At 47.7% G+C, this 17,348-nt stretch overlaps 1 protein-coding gene across 1 annotated transcript; it reads right to left on the bottom strand.

The window, feature by feature from the left end:
- Nucleotides 1–10,452: 10,452 nt before the first annotated feature.
- On the bottom strand, nt 10,453–15,328 carry FAM170B (family with sequence similarity 170 member B). The gene is given in 7 exon segments (XM_006109912.1): nt 10,453–10,490; nt 12,118–12,267; nt 12,318–12,472; nt 12,474–12,536; nt 12,538–12,724; nt 13,166–13,291; nt 15,190–15,328. Coding segments are annotated over 7 exon segments (858 nt in total).
- Nucleotides 15,329–17,348: the final 2,020 nt, after the last annotated feature.

Below are 17,348 nucleotides of genomic sequence, written 5' to 3'. Positions count from 1 at the left end.
TTCATTACAGTGTTATTTATACTAACCAAGATATGGAAGCAACACAAGTACCCATCAATAGATAAGTGGATACAAAGCTGTGGTGCATATTTACAATGGAATACTACTCAGCATAAAAGAGATGAAATCTTACTATTTTCAACAGCATTGATGGACCTAGAGGATATTAGGCTATGTGAAATAAGACAGAGAAGGACAAATGCCATATTATTTTATTTACACTGTATGTGGAATCTAAAGAACAAAATAAACAAAGCAGAAACAGACTCAGAGATGCAGAGAACAAACTGATAGTTGCCAGAGAGGAGGGAGTTTAGGGGGCCCAGGTGAGAAAGGTGAAGAGATTAAGAAGTACAAATCGGTAGTTACAAAGTAGTCACCCCTGAATAGAACCCAGAAAGTTCCGCATCCTCTTATCCTGAAGTGGAATTGCACAGCAGAGATTTCTGGGGAGAGACACTTCTCCCTTGTGTTTGGGGTGTTTCTACATTGCAGCCTTATTGGGCCAGGGAGGTCTGGAGCTGAAGGCAGCTCTCAGGCCATCACCCTGCTCTCAGATTAGGCGTCTTCAAGCTGAGGCCCCCAGCTGGCCTGGACTTCCTCTGGCATCTACTCTGTTTCTGCCCCCTCACTCCCCGTTGTCCCACCCCCACTCTGCACTGTGGATGCTTATGCTTCAGTGTAATCAATGAAGGAAATTTTGATGGAGTTTTACGGGGCCCATCCTTGGAGAGATAACCAGAGGCTCCCTTCAGTCAGCACCAGCTCTCTAGGGGTCCTTGGAAATGTGTGGGCATGGTTTACTATTACAGCAATCTTGGGGGTGGGAGCACCACTGGCATTTAGGACGTGATGGGGATGCCCTATAACGTAACTGCATGGGGAAATGCCAGTGATGCCCCACTGAGCAATGGAGACGGGGTGAATGGAGCCACTGACACAGCACTCTGGGGCAACTGAGGGCTTCGAGGGCTTTGTGAGGAGGTTCACAAGATTCAGAGGGTCTTGTCCAAGCACAAATTGGCTGTTGATTGTCCTACACCAGCTCCAGGTCAGCACCTTTTGGCACCCACCTTGCATTTTGCTGGTAGATTAGCTACCTTCAGGCTGAGGCTGCACTGCTGGCCAGGCTTTACTCTGGCATCCATGCGACTCCTGCACAGGGGTGTTTTCCCTCGATCCTGCCCTGGCCAGCTGTCTTCATTTGTTAGGGCCCCTCCTCCCGCCAACAAGGTTTTGCCGACTGGGTGCTGAGACAACAGACATTTATTGTCTCACAGTCTGGAGGCCGGAAGTTCAAGGCTGAGGTGCCGGCAGGGGTTGTTCCTTCTGAGGCCTCTCCTTGCAGATGCCGTCTTCTCCCTGTGTCCTCACATGCTGCTCCCTCTGTGCAGGTCTGTGTTCGCATCTCCTTTTCTCATAAGGACACCAGATATTGGATTAGGGACCAGCCAAACAACCTCATTTTACTTTAATTACCTCGTCAAAGGCCCTATCTCCCAAAGCAGTCACATCCTGGGCTCCCGGGGTTAGGGTTTCAACATCTGATGGGGGATGGCACAATTCTGCCCTCACCAGCCTTCCCCACCAGCACTCAGAGACTCCCCCAGGGCAGTCCCTCACCACTCTGATGGGAAGCTCACCTTCCCCACCAGCCTCCGACGGGACCCCTTAGTGATGTCTCATTCCCCAGACAATGTGTTCTCCTTTACACCAGCCCTTTCCCTCCATCCCCTTTACACCCTTTGCTGCACCCTCAGCACCACCTCCCCTTCTCCTCCCTGCAGCTCTTTCTTCCCAGCTTCACCGCCTTTGCCTCTCCCTCAGCTGAGCTTCCACCGCCTTCCCTCTAAGATCTCCCTCTCATTTGCAGCTTTCAGCCTTTAAAAGAAACAAAGAGGTACCACAAAAAGAGCTTTGTAATTTAACTGTCTTGAGTTGGCTCCTTCTTGATCCATTATGAAGCGCACTTAAAGTCAAAGCCAAGTTAATTCTGACGGACCAAGGATTAAGATATTAAGAGCTGGGATTCTCAAGGTGTGGTTTGTAGGCCACAAATGTGGATGGGGCAGGCCCCTAAAGTTGTTTCTAACCTGAGGTAATTGCGATAAGTGTTTTATTGCCTTTTTATTATAAAAGCCATGATTGCTCAATATAGAAAATTCTAAAAAATAATACTGCAAATTACAGAAAAATCAAAATTTATGGTTATCAACTCACGCTAATCGTTTTGACAGTTCATTGCATTTGCAGTATTTCCATGAATACCTGTTTATCTAGTGAACGGAATATTTTCCATGTTGTTTCCTAATTAGTCACCCCTAATATACAAGAAAGCTTTTGATGCTCATTTACAGCTCAATCCTTTGATTACCTCTTTTTTCAATAACATTTAGATAATTCATTTAAGCTTTCAAGGTAAGTATATTGTCTGTTTCTGAAAAAAATCACAATTTTATGTCTACTATATATAAATTTTCTGTTTTACTGTTTTATTGAATTGGTTGTAACTTCCAGAACAATATTAAATAAAAGTTTTAATCAATGACATATTTTAGCTGAGTTCAATGGAAACACCTATAGATTTTTTGCTATATGGTTTGAGATAAATAACCCATATCATCTGAAGAAAATTTCTATTCTTGGTGTCTAAACATTCATAATAGGAATGATTGTTGTTTTATTACATGTCTTTTTAAATTGAGATATAATTGCATATCATAAAATTCAGCTTTTTTAAGCATACAGTTCAGTGTTTAGTTTATTCACAAAATTATGTAACCATCACTGTTATCTAATTCCACACTATTTTCATCACCCCAAGAAGAAACCCCATACCCATTAGCAGTCACTTCTCATTTTCTTTCTTTCCCTGAATCCCTGGCAACCAACGATCTGTTTTTTGTCTACAAATTTGCCTCTTTGAATATTTCATATAAATAAAACCATACATTTGTGTCTGTCCTCTTTCACTTACCATATTTTTAAGGTTCATCCATAGCATGTGTAGCACTTCAGTTCTTTTTATAGCTAAGCAACATTCCTTGGGATGAATAGACCACTTTTGTTTGTCCATTCATTACTTGATGGACATGTAAGTTGTTTTTACTTTTTGTACTATGAATAATGTTGCTAAGAATATTCATGTGCAAGTGTTTGTGGGAACCTATGTTTTCAATTATGGAAATTGCTGGGTCATATGATAGCTCTATGCTTAACTTTTTGAGAAACTGACAGAGGTTTTCTGAAGTGACTGTATCATTTTAGATTTCCTCCAGCAAACATATGAGGGTTCAAATATCTCCACATCCTCACTAACTCTCATTATGTCTTCTTTATTCTAGTCGTCCCAGTGGGTATGAAACGGTTTCTCGCTGTGCTTTTAATTTGCATTTTCCTAAAGACTAATGATGCTGAGCATCTTTATATTGGACATTTGTAGATCTTCTTTGAACAAATCTCTATTCAAATCTTCTGCTCCCTTTTTAATTGTGTTTTTATTGTTGAGCTTTTTATATATTTTTTGATACTAGGCCCTTATCAAATATATGATGGACAAGTATTTTCTCCAATATTTTGGATTGTTTTTCACTTTTTTGTTAATATCTTCTCAATACAAAAGTTTTTAATTTTGATGAAGTGCTATTTATATATTCTTTTGTTTATTTGTCTTTTGGTGTTATACCTAAGAAAACATTGCATAATCCAAGTCATGAAGATCTATATGTTTTCCTCTAAGTGTTTTATTGTTTTAACTGTTACATTTAGTTACCCTTCATTTTAATTTTTATATATGCCGTGAGGTAGGGATCCAACTTTACTCATTTGCATACAGATGTTGTCTCAGCACCATTTGCTGAAAGGTTATCCTTTCCCTCCATTGAATTATCTGGGAACTCTTATTGAAAAAACAATTGACCATAAATGTATGGACTTATTTCTGAGATAATTATTACAAATATAATCATAAGATTTTTCTTTCAATATGAAGTATTGCTAGATTTAATAGTGTTTGTCCTTATAGTCATGAGATGACCCAAACTCAATCATGGTAAATTGCTCTTTTCATGCTCTATTAAATTTGATTAGCTATTAATTTTATTTAGAAGTGAGATTAATATATTGTTCACTTTTTTGAATAAAGAAAAATTGAATTTATTTAAGGAAAAGGGGTTGGGGGAGGGGGATATCCAAAGGGAAGGGCTACACAGCACTGAGCCTAAGGGTAGAGGGTCCATGATGGCAGGAAAAATATATGTAGGACAGTAAAACAAGAAAAGGCATAGAAGAATCAACAGGAGAGCCTGGGCTGGGCTGCCTTGACTCACTGAGAAGTCAGAGAAAAGGGGCCTTGGAGACAGGTCAGGGGTTGAACCCAGGATGAGCTGCCACTGCCCATTGCTCCCCTGGTTGCAAGTCTCATGGGGTCCCTTAGAGGTTAGGGGACGTGCCTGTGGGGGAAGGAGAGGAGGAGGGAATGGCACAGGTGTGTTCCTTGGAGGGAGATCATGCACTGGGTCCTTTGTCCTGAGCATATTTATCTCTCTCTTGCAGGTGGACCTCTTAGGGGGAGGGTCTCGGGAGAGTCTTAATAGAATGTTCATCAGCTTTCCAGGTGTGCTCTTTTGGGGTCGTCTCCACTGATTGGTCGGAGCCAGGGCAGGGGGCCACTAGTCAATGCAGCAGTCCTGAGGCAGCCATAGCATCACTTGTCTGGTTTTGCTGCTTTTCTGGGCCTGCAGCTGAAATGCAACTGAGGCCTAGATGTTATCTTTTTTTAGTATATTTTTATTGATTATTGATTTCAGAGAGGAAGGGAAAGGGAGAGAGAGATAGAAACGTCAGTGATGAGAGAGAATCATTGATTGGCTGCCTCCTGTGTGCCCCCACTGGGGACCAAGCCTACAACCCAGGCATGTGCTCTGACTAGAAATCAAACCATGACCTCCTGATTCATAGGTCGATGTTCAACCCCTGAGCCATGCAGGCCAGGCTAGATGCTATCTTTAAGGAGGAAAAGGTGAGGGGGTCTACACTGCCTGACCAGTGATAGGGAAGACCCCGGGCACAAGCTCCATGACCAGCAATACTCGAGGGGAGGAAAGGTTACCCTGAAGGTGAGGCTCTGGTTTTCCCAGTGTTGCCCCTCGCTAGGCATCAGGGATTTCTGTTCTGGTGAGTTTCTGTACTTGGCCCATCGTCCTTGCTCTGCTCAGGTCTGTCTAACATTCCCCCCTCAAGGATTTTTGGCACTGAATTATTTTAGACAAAGGTGTGTAGGATCTCTTAGTGTCACAGGACAAAAGCTAGAATGACAAGAATTATGACAAATGGTCCAATATAAGGAAAAAGTTTTGGTTGTTAATAATTCCAAGCCAAAGGATGAGAGAAAAGTGAAACATTAGTTTCAAGGACTGTAGTCAAATATTTAAGGAAACTAGAAAAAATTCAGGATCTAGTTTAGTTTAGCTCATGGGTAAAAAAATAAAACTTTGAAGATAACGAACTGAACTAGAGTCTAACATTTACAGCTGTGTATATGGAGTCTATTGAAACACTGTTTCCCCCCAAAAATTATCCCCATTTTTATCAGAGAGTATTTTATCAAGTTTAGTTTTAATTTGGCCTGATTATTTGCATGAACACAATAAGAATAGCAATTGATTATCTAAGCTTTTTCAGGTTTACTTTGCTGGAATTTCACTTACAAGGAATATTCAGATTGAGCTTCAGTCAGCCCTTCAGGGCACAGAAACCAAGTCACATAATTGCCATCTGGCTTTGCCTGTAGCTGCTAGGGACCCTATCTGTGCAGGAATTTCATGCACTGGGCCTCTAGTGGTGTTATAATTATGGGAGCCATTCTGGGGCCAGTTCTCCCGATTATCTAGTTTATATTGTGGTCATGCTGTATTGCAATAGAAAATGAGGCATTTGGTTCTAATTTCACCTGGTAAATCAAGGGTCTTAAGATTCTTTAAAACGCAGGCCAGAGGTGAGATCTTGGGAGGGGTTGAGGTTGAGCTGCCGGTGGCATCACTATGAAAGGGCGACTGCAGGAGGGAGAGTCACAGCCTAGTGGGAGGGAGAAACCCATGGCTGGCATCCCAGCCTGGGTGCTCCTCTTTCCATGTGCTGATACCAATTCTAGGAGGTGTCCCCACTAGAACGATTCAGGTAGGGAACCCGACCCCCATGGCTAGGGATAAATAGGAGCATCCTTGCTACTTAGTCCCTAGTATGGGACTGGTCAGGACCCAGCACTGGGATCTGCCAGTGAAACCCTAATGTGTCACAACCAGTGGATGAGCGAGCTTCTCCCCCTGAAATGCCTGAATTGGCAATGCCGAGACTCACAGTCCCCGAAATAAAACCCTACAGCATGTTATGGGCTAGGGTTTGAAACTGGTGGGCTGCCTAGTGCAATCTTGCCTGTTCCGAGTTCGGTTTATCCTGTCATGGAGTCTTTGAGGGGCAGCCACCTTAGTGGCTTTTAAGTGACTGAAGCATGCCCGCAAGTGGTGGCCCCAGGGGAGCTGAGAGTCTTGGTCCCTAGTGCCCTCTTCCCAGAAATGAAGTGACTCCCCCATTAATAGGAATCAGGAGGTCTGATCATCTGGCTCTCCTGCTGCCACTCAGGAGTCCAGAAGGACTTGGTGGGTCCTGAACCCCAAGACTAAGAGTCTCAGAGGTCAGGGGTGGGGAGAGAAGGAGAAGAAGTGGCAGCTTCTCTTCTGGATGGGCCACCAAATGAAAGGCTGAAGTCGGTGGTGCGGGGCAGGCTAGCCATCTCAGATGGTGAATAAAGAAAAATTGGATTTATTTAAGGAAAAGGGGTTGGGGATGGGTATATCCAAAGGAAAGGGCTACACAGCACTGAGCAAAGGGTAGAGGGTCTATGCTGGCAGCAAAAACACACTGAGGACAGTAACCAAGTAATGGCATAGGAGCGGGAACGTTCCATGGACAAGGGAGGAATGTGGGGCCTCCACTTGCCAGCGGCCAGCTCCAGGGTGAGCTGGTGGCCATATCTTCTGATGACTTTTCCTAATAGTGTCTGGTCATTACTCTGTAATGAGTCAAACTTTGGCTAAATGAAACACTGTTAAATAACTTCATTTTTAATAGAAGAATTCACCTACTTCAATATGCTATACTTTTAATATTAAACTTACATTAAAAATTATGAGGAGGCAATATGCATATATATTAGTGTTGTGCTTATTTTTGCATTCTCCAAAATTTCAAAAGATCAAACTCTTACTACCTAGAAGGGCTCATACGATTAGTCTCTTTTTACATGATAATATAATAATGTATATTCTCTTCCTTTGAGGTTTATTATAAACTAGTGGCCCTGCTGGGGTCCCTCAGCCCAGCCTGTGCCCTCTCGCAGTCTGGGACCCCTCAGGAGATAACGACCTGCTGGCTTAGCTCTCTGCCACTCATAGCTCGCTGCCCCGCTCTCCCGTGGCTCTCTGAGGCTTGTAGATCGGTTGTGACGTTAGGGTGTCCCGGCTAATTAGCATATTATATTATTATATTAGATGAAGTAGGGGTGGCTTGGTATATATTATTTCTTATAGGAAGAAGCAACAGGAGAGCCTGGGCTGGGCTGCCTTGGCTCACTAAGAAGTCAGAGAGAAGGGGGCCTTGGAGACAGGTTCAGGGGGTGAGCCCGGGATGAGCTGCCACTGCCCATCGCTCCCCTGGTTGCAATCTCATGGGGTCCCTTAGAGGTTAGGGGATACCTGTACCTTTGGGGGAAGGAGAGGCATGTTCCTTGGAGGGAGAGCACGCCCTATTGTTTACTTTTTTTAGTTCCATTTCTTTTAGGTTTTGTTATCAGGTTTGTGTAGTTTCATAAAGTGAGTTCTGCCTGTTTCTACGGTTTAGGAAAGTAAGGGTCTAAAGTGGTTCAAGATCTAAAGTGTTTGCTCTCCCTTGAACCCCTCGAAGGGTTTCCCTTACTTACCTGCTCCTTGCCTTACTTGGTGGAGGTCCGAGGTCTCTGCAAAGTGATGTTTAAACCATAAATGAACACTCAACTCAGCTGAGTTTATGTTCAACGAACAAGTCACTATCTTAATAACAATTTTGTCCCCTTCCTCCCCCATCCACATCAGCTAAAGTTATCCTCTAAGTTAAAAGCTTGCTTACCTAAGGTTCTTCTCATCTTTCATTTGTCTGGAATGCCCATCAGTTCCCCCTTATTTCCAGCTGTTGCCACTTAATCTAAAGAAAATGCAGCCTGTGGAGCTGAGATGTTTGCTTTTCTAAATACTTTCCTTATGTTAGCATATTGCTTCTCTATATGATGGTTAGAGCTTAGGCTCCGGGACTGGAAGCCTGGCTCCAGTGTACACGAGCTGACGACCTTGGCAAGGTCTTAGCTTACTCACCTGCAACACAGGGCTAATCACAGGGCCCACCTCCTGGGACTGCGGAGAGCATTACATGCCTTCATACTCGTTAAATATGTAACGTGTATTCCATGTGCTTAAAACAATGTTTGGCCCTTAGAATATCAGTTTAACACATGAACACACTTGCCTTTTAAAAGCCGAAGTGCTAGAGCGTTGGTGCTGTGCCTCGTTCCGTGCCCTTGCACATTGGTTTTCACACAGAAAGACTCCTTGCTTGTGCTGTTTCTGGTTCGGCTGCCTCCCCTCCCCTTCCACTGTCATTGGGTGCTACCTGCCTCCTGAGCTCCCTCAAACACTGGATGGCTCTCCTGAGAAGTTTGTCAAGGTCTGGGCCACTGTCCTATCCTTTTCCTCTTCCTGAAGTTCCTCCAGCCCCTTTCTCAGAGAATTTAGAATGCCTGTGCCTTTGCTGCACCTGGAAATGGTGATAAGATACCATCCCCACGGGCTAATGTCCATTCTAACATGAGCTTATGGCTTCCTTTGGCACTGGGACCAGTAGAGAGAGTGCACCCAATGTGAGGCCCACACAAAGCATACGGCCTTACTTACCCACACAGCAAATCTCCTCCCACCCATTTCACACTCTTCTAAGCCCCAGGTCCTCCTGACTAGCTCCCTTCGGAATGTTTCCATCACAAACTGAGCTTATTAAAGTGGGCTGATTGGCATCCCAGAAAACCCTGGCCTTTGTGTTCCACACCTGCACGTGGCACCGCACTCACCAGTCACCCGGGTAAGACCTGCAAGTCCACCCTGGACACCTTCCCTCACACTCTCATCAAGCGCTGGCCATAATCTCCGTTTCCATGTCCTCAGTAGCTCCGGACCCATCCTGCCTCCGGCTGCCTAACCCACTCCTAGTGCCAGGTGCTCTCATCCGCTCTTCACGCTGCTCACAGTGTGATCTTTCACAAAAGCAAACTTGACTCACTTAAAAGTCCCCAAGAGCCCCCTGCAGTTTTCGGGGGGGGAGGGGGGCAGGGGATGCAATTTCCATAATTTTGGCTCCAAAGCCCTAACTACCGATGTGGGTACAGCAGAGAAACAAAGGTGCCAGTTCCTCCATATCTGCTCAGGACTCGGCCTGCTCACCTGCGACTCCTCTTCTTAGCCCTTCCCACTCTTCTCTGCAGTCTCAGCCTCCCCATCTCTCCTGGGTTTGTCTGTGGTCACGGCTGACCCGTCCCCATCTGCCTCAGGCCGAGACTGCGCTTACGGAGCACCAGCAGCCTCCACGTGCAAATAAAAATGTCTCCTTGGCAGCTCACTCTCATCTCCCGCATCAACACTGCTCACCCTCCTAGAAACAATCTTTCTTAGTTTTATTGACTTTGAAGAAAATTCCTAAAATGGCATCTTCCACCCCATTTCTCCTTCCTTCATAGGCCACACTAGCTTTACCCCAACACCCGAAGTAACCTTATCCACCCCTTACCAGGCTTTTCATATGGTTCCACCCATGTGCTCTTAGCTTCCTAACTTGTATTTCCAGTGTAGGCTTGTCTTCTGAGTTCTAAGCATAAAGCGCGTCCCGCTAGGCATCTCCATTTGGATATGCTGTTCGCACTGAGAACTGATCACGTCTTAACTGCCTGTGATCACCCCGCACTCCCAGCACTTGGACCTGTACATCCACATGTAGATGTAGACACATGTGTGCACACTTACACACATATGTTCACACACACAAACAGGCGTGCACACACATAGCTGATCTTCCTCCAAATTTCCCCATGTCAGTTACTGTACATCCACCCCCCATTTGCTCCTGCTAGGAACGTGGAGTTCACCTTGACAAGCCCCTTTCCCCGCCCCACATTCACCCATCACCCAGGCCTTTGGATCTATTCCCCAGATGTTTTGAATGCATCCACTCTTCCCCCTCTTGGCTGCGACCAGCTTTGTCCAAGCCACATGGTCCCCTGCTGGGACTTCTGCAACAGCCTCTTAAGTGACCTCTCACTTCTTTCTTCTTTTGCTCTTGTGCTTATCGATACTTCCCGTACAACCAGAATGAGCTTGTTCACACGTAACTCTGATCTGTCACTAAGGCAGCATGATCTGAAAAAGTGACAAAGCTAAAACCTCAAAGGTGAACAAGGGAGAGCACCAGGAGAGTAACAGAGAAGGTAGTGCTCCACTCAGGACAGAGCAAGTGCAAAGGCCTGAGGCGTAACAGCGGGGAGCACTGAAGAAGGCCAACGGGACTGAAGTGAAGCAGCAAATGCTAAGAAATGGTGATGGAGGCCAGCAAAGGCTGGCCCACGCAGGGCCTTATAAGTAATGAAATGGGTACTTTCACAATTATTTATAATTTGACATATATACATATATATATATATTATATATATATAGTGTACAACATATATTATTCTCTCTCTCTCTCTCTCTCTCTCTCTCTCTCTCTCTCTCTCGCCTACTGGGCCGTAAAGCGCCCACAGAGAGGCTTCCATGCCTGTGTTGTTCAGTTTATTCCCAGTCCAGTGTAGTGCCTGCCACGTAGTAGATGCTGAACCTCTGCATCTACTGAGAGAAGAAATATCCCCAGCATTCTAGCCAAGCCAGTGGCGGCAACTGCCCAGATACGATGTGCCAGCCCCTCTTCTAAGACCCTCATTTGTATCTACCTCCGTGATCCATTCTCAACCAAGGGGCCATTCTGCCTCCAGGGACACTTGTTAATAACTGAGACATTTGTTATTGTCACAATTTAGGGGAGATAGTTTACTGGCATTTGGTGGTTAGAGGCCAGGGATACTGCTAAGCACTCTATAGTGGACAGGATAGCTGCCACCGCCCAACAGACGATTGTTCAGCCTAAACATCAGTAACGCTGAGTGGAGAAAGCCTGGCCTCCCCAGTTCCGCCTGCCCTCCAAGCCTGTGTGAACACTATCGTTTTTCTCATTGACCAGCATGAGGTTCCCTCTGCTCCGCTCCTCAAACCTGCTTCATGGGACACAGCCCTCCGCCTTGCCATCGCCGGTCTCACCCGCCTCTCCCTGGGTGTGTTTCATCAGGTGCCAACACAGGGGGCCACCCCTGCATTTCCTTAAATTAGGGCAGCCCCGTAGCCAGCAATGAGTAAGAGGGTGCAGACACATTTTGTATAACATTGTAAAACACAGAATTGACAGACCTGGGTCTGCAGGGCTCGGCCAGCCCCCAGCTCTGCCTGTGGGTAGCCCCCTGTCTCTAAGTGTCTGCGCCAGGGTGTCACCCACAGAAATGGCGGTTTCCTGTTGGCCCAGCCTAATAACAGGGTTCACGCCATTAGTCACTGCCTCAGATGTTCAGCTGTTCTAGTTCGATCCCGCGGAAATGCGACTAGAACCAGGGCGTAGGAGGGCTCCTACCATGAGAGAAACAGAGCCAAAGCTGCATGTGCAATTGTCTCTCCTGAGAGCCGGGCCTGCTTGGTCCGCCAGCACAAACAGAAGCCCCTGCCCAGCCTGCGGCCTCGGAGCCCAGCCGCCATCAGAAGCATCTGCTGCTGCTCGGCTCTGGAGTCAGGTGTGAAATGGGCTGTGCCTGCCCGGAGGGCACCTCCCCTCCTCTTCCCAGGGCCTCGCAGCTCTCTGCTCAGCTGGCTGCCCGCTTTGCCCTCGCCCTCTCTCCTCTGATCCTGCTGGTGCGACCCGCACCTGAGCCACAGGAGGGGAGGCAGGGCGGGCACGGCACATGCTCACTGCTCCTGCCGCTGCCACGGATGCGCCCTGCATGGGCCTGGGGCTCTGCTGTCCCAAGGGCTCTGCTCTTCCTCCTGCTCTTGGCCCGGCACCGCCTTCTCTCCAGCATCTTCTCAAAGAAAACCTGGCGGCTGAAGCCCTGGTGGATGCCGGGTCGGGGATGTGGAGGAGGCCGGCAGAGGCCACACAGCACAGCCCACGGGTGGTGGGGACCAGCCAGTCAGGGTACCGGGCACCCGGGGCTGCTCTCCAAGGCCCCAGCAGTGCCGCGCTGCGCCCACTCTCGGGACGGCTGTTCTTGCTGCTCCCTGGCCCCCGTGGGTTGGGGCTGGGAGCCATCTCGAAGGAGGACCGGCCACTGCTGCCCCTTGATGAACTTGGCTTCCTGAACGCGGGGCTCCCGCTGACAGGCTCGAAGCCGCCTTGGTCCCCCAGGCCACACTTTGCACGGGGCGCACGTGGGTATAGGGCGCTCCCACTCGCTGGGCCGAGTCGTAGCACCTCACAAGCAGGAGGAGTAAGCCTGATGCTGGGGGCAGGACTGGGAGGACGAGGAGCTGCACCAGCTCAGAACCCGGGCCCTGGAGGCTGAAGAGGTATCCTGGTCCTGCCAGTGGGGACGGGCGGCCCCACGGAGGGGGCTCCTCCCTCTTCACAGCATCTGAGGGCTGGGAGTTCTTCCCCAGGTCCCAGCCAGGGCCCCCCAACAGGACTCTGACAGGTGCTGGCTCCAGGGATCCCTGTCCACTTCCCCATGAATAATACCAACACTGACCTCATGGGGCCATAACGGGAACCAAATACTGTACAGACAGATGTTTGCATAAGTTATGGATACCACGATAAAGATCAAATAATATATGAATGTAGTCACCAAAAATGAGCAAGCCCTAAAAGGCCATCAACTAGTGAAGAGAGAAATGCGGTGCACACATACATGCCCCTCATTCACTGATATGAAGGGATGAGCTACTGAGACCTGCAAACATCACGGAGCCCCTGCTGCGCGCTGCTCAGCGAAAGCCCAGCGTGAAGGCCACGGACTCACGGTTCCGTGGAGATGCTTCTACAGAAGGTAAAGCTACAGGAGGAGGACAGGCCGGGCTGCGGCGGCTGGGCAGCAGAGAGCGGACCACGAAGGGGCACAGGGAGCTCTCGGGGTGATGGACATGTTCTGTATCATGACGTGGTAGTGGTTACACAACTGGGTATGAGTCAGCATTCTTCCAATTGTATACCTAAAATTGGTCTGGTGGCAGGAGCGGCCGGGGAGAGGTCACTGGGGGGAAAAGGAGACATATGTAATACTGTCAACAACAAAGAATTTAAATTTTAAAAAATGGTCAGGTTTGCGCGTGAAAATTACAGCTCGATGAAGCCAGTGTACAAAGCCGGCCATGGGAAGCGCTTCGCCAGGCCATCGAGCCCCACTGCCCCTTCGGCGTTGGTGCCGAGTTTCCATCTTATCCCGGGAAGCTTGCCTTTTCCCTCAGCACTCACTGTCTTCCCATCACCGTGGACGTGTCTGTGGTTTTGAAGTTATTGTTGTTGACAGTAGTACAGATGCCCCCTCCAGCCCTCTTCTCCTCCCCCCCAGGCCTTCGCCACACTATTGTGTGTCCATGGGCTGAACATACATGCATATATGCCCTTTGGTTAATCTCTTCCCCTCCCCCCTCCGCCCCTTTGAGATCTGTCAGTCTGTTCCATGCATCCATGCCGCTGGTCCTATGTTTTTGTTCATCAGATTCCATGTATGAGTGAGATCATGTGACAGTTGTCTTTCTCTAACTGGCTTATTTCGCTTAGCAGAGTAGTCTCCAGATCCACATTTTTAACTCTTTTAATACTCAAACACCTCTAAGAAATTGCTTGTTAGAGTCCCACCTGACAGATTAGAAAATTGAGGTACAGAGCATTTATTTTTATCTATTTATTTCATTTTATTGAAATTAATGAGGTGACATTGGTTCACAAAACCATACAGGTTTCAACTACACAACTCAGTAAAACCTCATCTGCACCGGCACATGTGCCCGTCCCCCCAAGCAGTCTCTTTCCATCCCATCCCATCCCCTTGCCAACCTCCGCCCCCACCCCCTCTCCCTCTGGCTGTCACCACACTGTTACTGTTGTCTGTGTCTATGTGAGATATAGACAGACTGAGGCCAATGCTGTGATGCACGAGTATATATGTGATTTTTGGCTTAAGCCCTTCAAGGCAGAGGGCATTTCCTGACTGGTGGTGCCAGAGCTGTGCTGTGCCAGGCACTGTGCCTGGGAGCCTGCGTGTTACCCTCGGGTGCTGCCATCTCACAGTGGTCTGCAAATTGACATTCTAGATGAACTTTAATCAATTTATTATAAAGGAATTTTTATATCCCTGCTGAAACCACTGGATTGACATGCCAACTATTTTTAATGCACATTAAAACATAATCAGGGACCCCATGAGGCTTGCAACCAGGGCAGCAATGGGCAGTGGCAACCCCCCTGAACCTGTCCCCAAGGCCGCCTTTCCTCTGACTCCTTAGTGAGCCAAAGCAGCCAGCCAGGCTCACCTCCCCACCTAGTCCCTCTCCTGTTATCCTAGGCCCTTCCTTATTTTACTGTCCTGAGCTTTAATAAACGTTTTCTAAAATTAAAAAACAAAACAAAAACACAGTGATTGACATTTTACATCTTCATCCTCATATATCCTAAAATCACCTCATGTACTCACAGCATTGTCCTCAGTCGTACCCATCATCCATTTTTATGGCCAATACAACAATCTATGGCCAATACAACAGTCTATGGCCAATACAACAATCTATGGCCAATACAACAATCTATGGCCAATACAACAGTCTATGGCCAATACAACAATCTATGGCCAATACAACAGTCTATAGCCAATACAACAATCTATGGCCAATACAACAGTCTATGGCCAATACAACAGTCTATGGCCAATACAACAATCTATGGCCAATACAACAATCTATGGCCAATAAAACACTTGGGTAGCAGCTCCAAGGTGACCTTGTGCCCAGCATTCCCCCTCTAGGATCTCCCTTCCAGAGAACACACCTGGCTCAATCTCCAGCTGTTTTTGAGTCAGCCAGCACACTTCCACACTCTCCTCCGTGGACCCTGGGCTGGCCAAGGTGAGGGTGGCCCCATCTGTCAGTGACTGTTGTCCGCTGTGGTCCATCAGGCGGCGTTTCATGACTTGACAGCAGGTCCAGGGTGTCCGGTGTTCCAGTGGGTTGTTGGGAGTTAGCTTGGGCTGTGTTAAGCCCTCCACGGGCCCCAGCCTGAGTGGTCCCTGGGACTCCAGGGGTCACTAGGATCCTGGCTTTATTCCGTGACCTCATGAGTGACATTGGTTGGTTCTGTGAACCATGGCAGAGCAGAGACCCAGCGAGGATTCCAGGAGAGGCTTCTCACCGGGATCGCATTCCATGCAAACTCATGACACACAGCACGCAAAGGCACAAACACATGCACATACCTGCATGGCAGATATAAACACACATACTCACACCAACACACACATGCGTATCAGACACACACTCTCACACAAACATACACACACATTCACTCAGCCACTCTTGTTCACATGTGTGTGTGCACAAATTCCCACCCCATTCTCGTTAGGCCTCCTGGCCCCCTGTGGCCTGGTCCCAGGCCCTCTCAGGTCTCCTCCCTGGACGTTCACCCTCACTCGGCTCCCAGGACTCAAACACACCAGGCATGCTCCCACCTGGGGCTGTGCGCTGGTCTTCCTTCTGCCAGGAGACCCTCCCGAGGCCCCTGTGGTCACTCTCTCACTCCACTCTCTATGAAACAGCACTTCATCGGAGCAGCCTGCCTGGACACCCCCGAGGCCCCCGAGGGCCCCCTCTCCATCTGTCACCCTGCCCTGCTTTGCTTCTCATGGTGTTTGTCGCCCCAGATGTGGGTATCTGCATAATGGCTATCAATGCAGCCTCCACATGGAGACTTCATTCGTCTTTTCAGTTACACCCCTGACATCTAGAATAACATGTGACACATGAACAATCACCCTAGAAATAATTGTCAAATAAGTAAACAAATAAATGGCCACTTTGGCTGCTGACAAGGGCTCCCCCGGTGGTGGCACTGCCTCCTCCGGGCCCCATAGACTCTGCAGCCAGTGGGCTGGCTCTCGCCCATGGCTCTGAGAGTCCCCTCCCGTTTTTCCACCTGCACAAACCTCACTCCCGACACTTCCCTCGAGCACACCGTCCCACCTGCCACCTCTCTCTCCTCCGGGATGTCCTAGTGATGAAACAGTTCAAAAAGGTGATGGACTAGGAGTTTTTCCAAAAGTCACCCAGAGCCACCCCACAGCCAACACCCAGGCATCTACTCCTCTCCAGAACCAGAGGCTGCTGTGCGCAGACAAAGTCACAGGCTTACAGACCAACGAAGCCACACTTGTCCCAACAAAGACAGGGTGTCCTTGTGGAAGAGAAAATACTGTAAATGTGTTTTCTTCCCAAATCAATCCAGAGACCTGCTTTATAAAAACAAGAGGTACCAGAACAAAAACAAATAGATCACTGGGAGATAAAGGTAGCTTGGAAAAAGGTCACATTTCATAGTCGAGTTTTTAAGGGACAAAGTAAATAACAAAAGACTCAGTATATGACAGTGAAAATCGTATTCACCACTTTTTAAATCAACTTTGGTCTTACCTCAGGTGAAACAACTAGGAATATTTTTATATAGTTTGGGAGTTTGTTTTAATTAAAAATGTTTACAGCCAGGCCAGTGTGGCTCAGTAGTTGAGTAATGACCCATGAACCAAGAGGTCACCATTTGGATTCTCCATCAGGGCACATGCCCGGGGTTGCAGGCTCGATCCCAGTAGGGGGTGTGCAGGAGGCAGCCGATAGATATTTTTCTCATCAATGTTTCTGTCTCACTATCCCTCTCCCATTCTCTTTCTCTAAAAAACCAATGAAGCATATTTTTAAAATATGTACAAAGATGTGAACAATAATATAAATGCAGCTGCTATCAAATGGAGCCGGAGCTGCCGGGCCAGAGGAACTGCCTTGCGTGTCTTAGGCCTCAAACCGTGGAATGTCACAAACTGGGTGAAATGGCCTCTGAAGTGGCTGAGGACATTGTGTCTCAAAAGCACTGTTTGGAAAGAGGACAAGAGGCAGACATGACTCCGGGACTGGGGACCACTGGGCGAAAAGTTAGAAACTTTG

This window comes from Myotis lucifugus, unplaced genomic scaffold, assembly GCF_000147115.1.
Source record: "Myotis lucifugus unplaced genomic scaffold, Myoluc2.0 scaffold_206, whole genome shotgun sequence".
Taxonomy (NCBI): domain Eukaryota; kingdom Metazoa; phylum Chordata; class Mammalia; order Chiroptera; family Vespertilionidae; genus Myotis; species Myotis lucifugus.
Note: the sequence above shows the minus strand (reverse complement) of the source record. Positions and strands in the feature narration are given on the sequence as shown.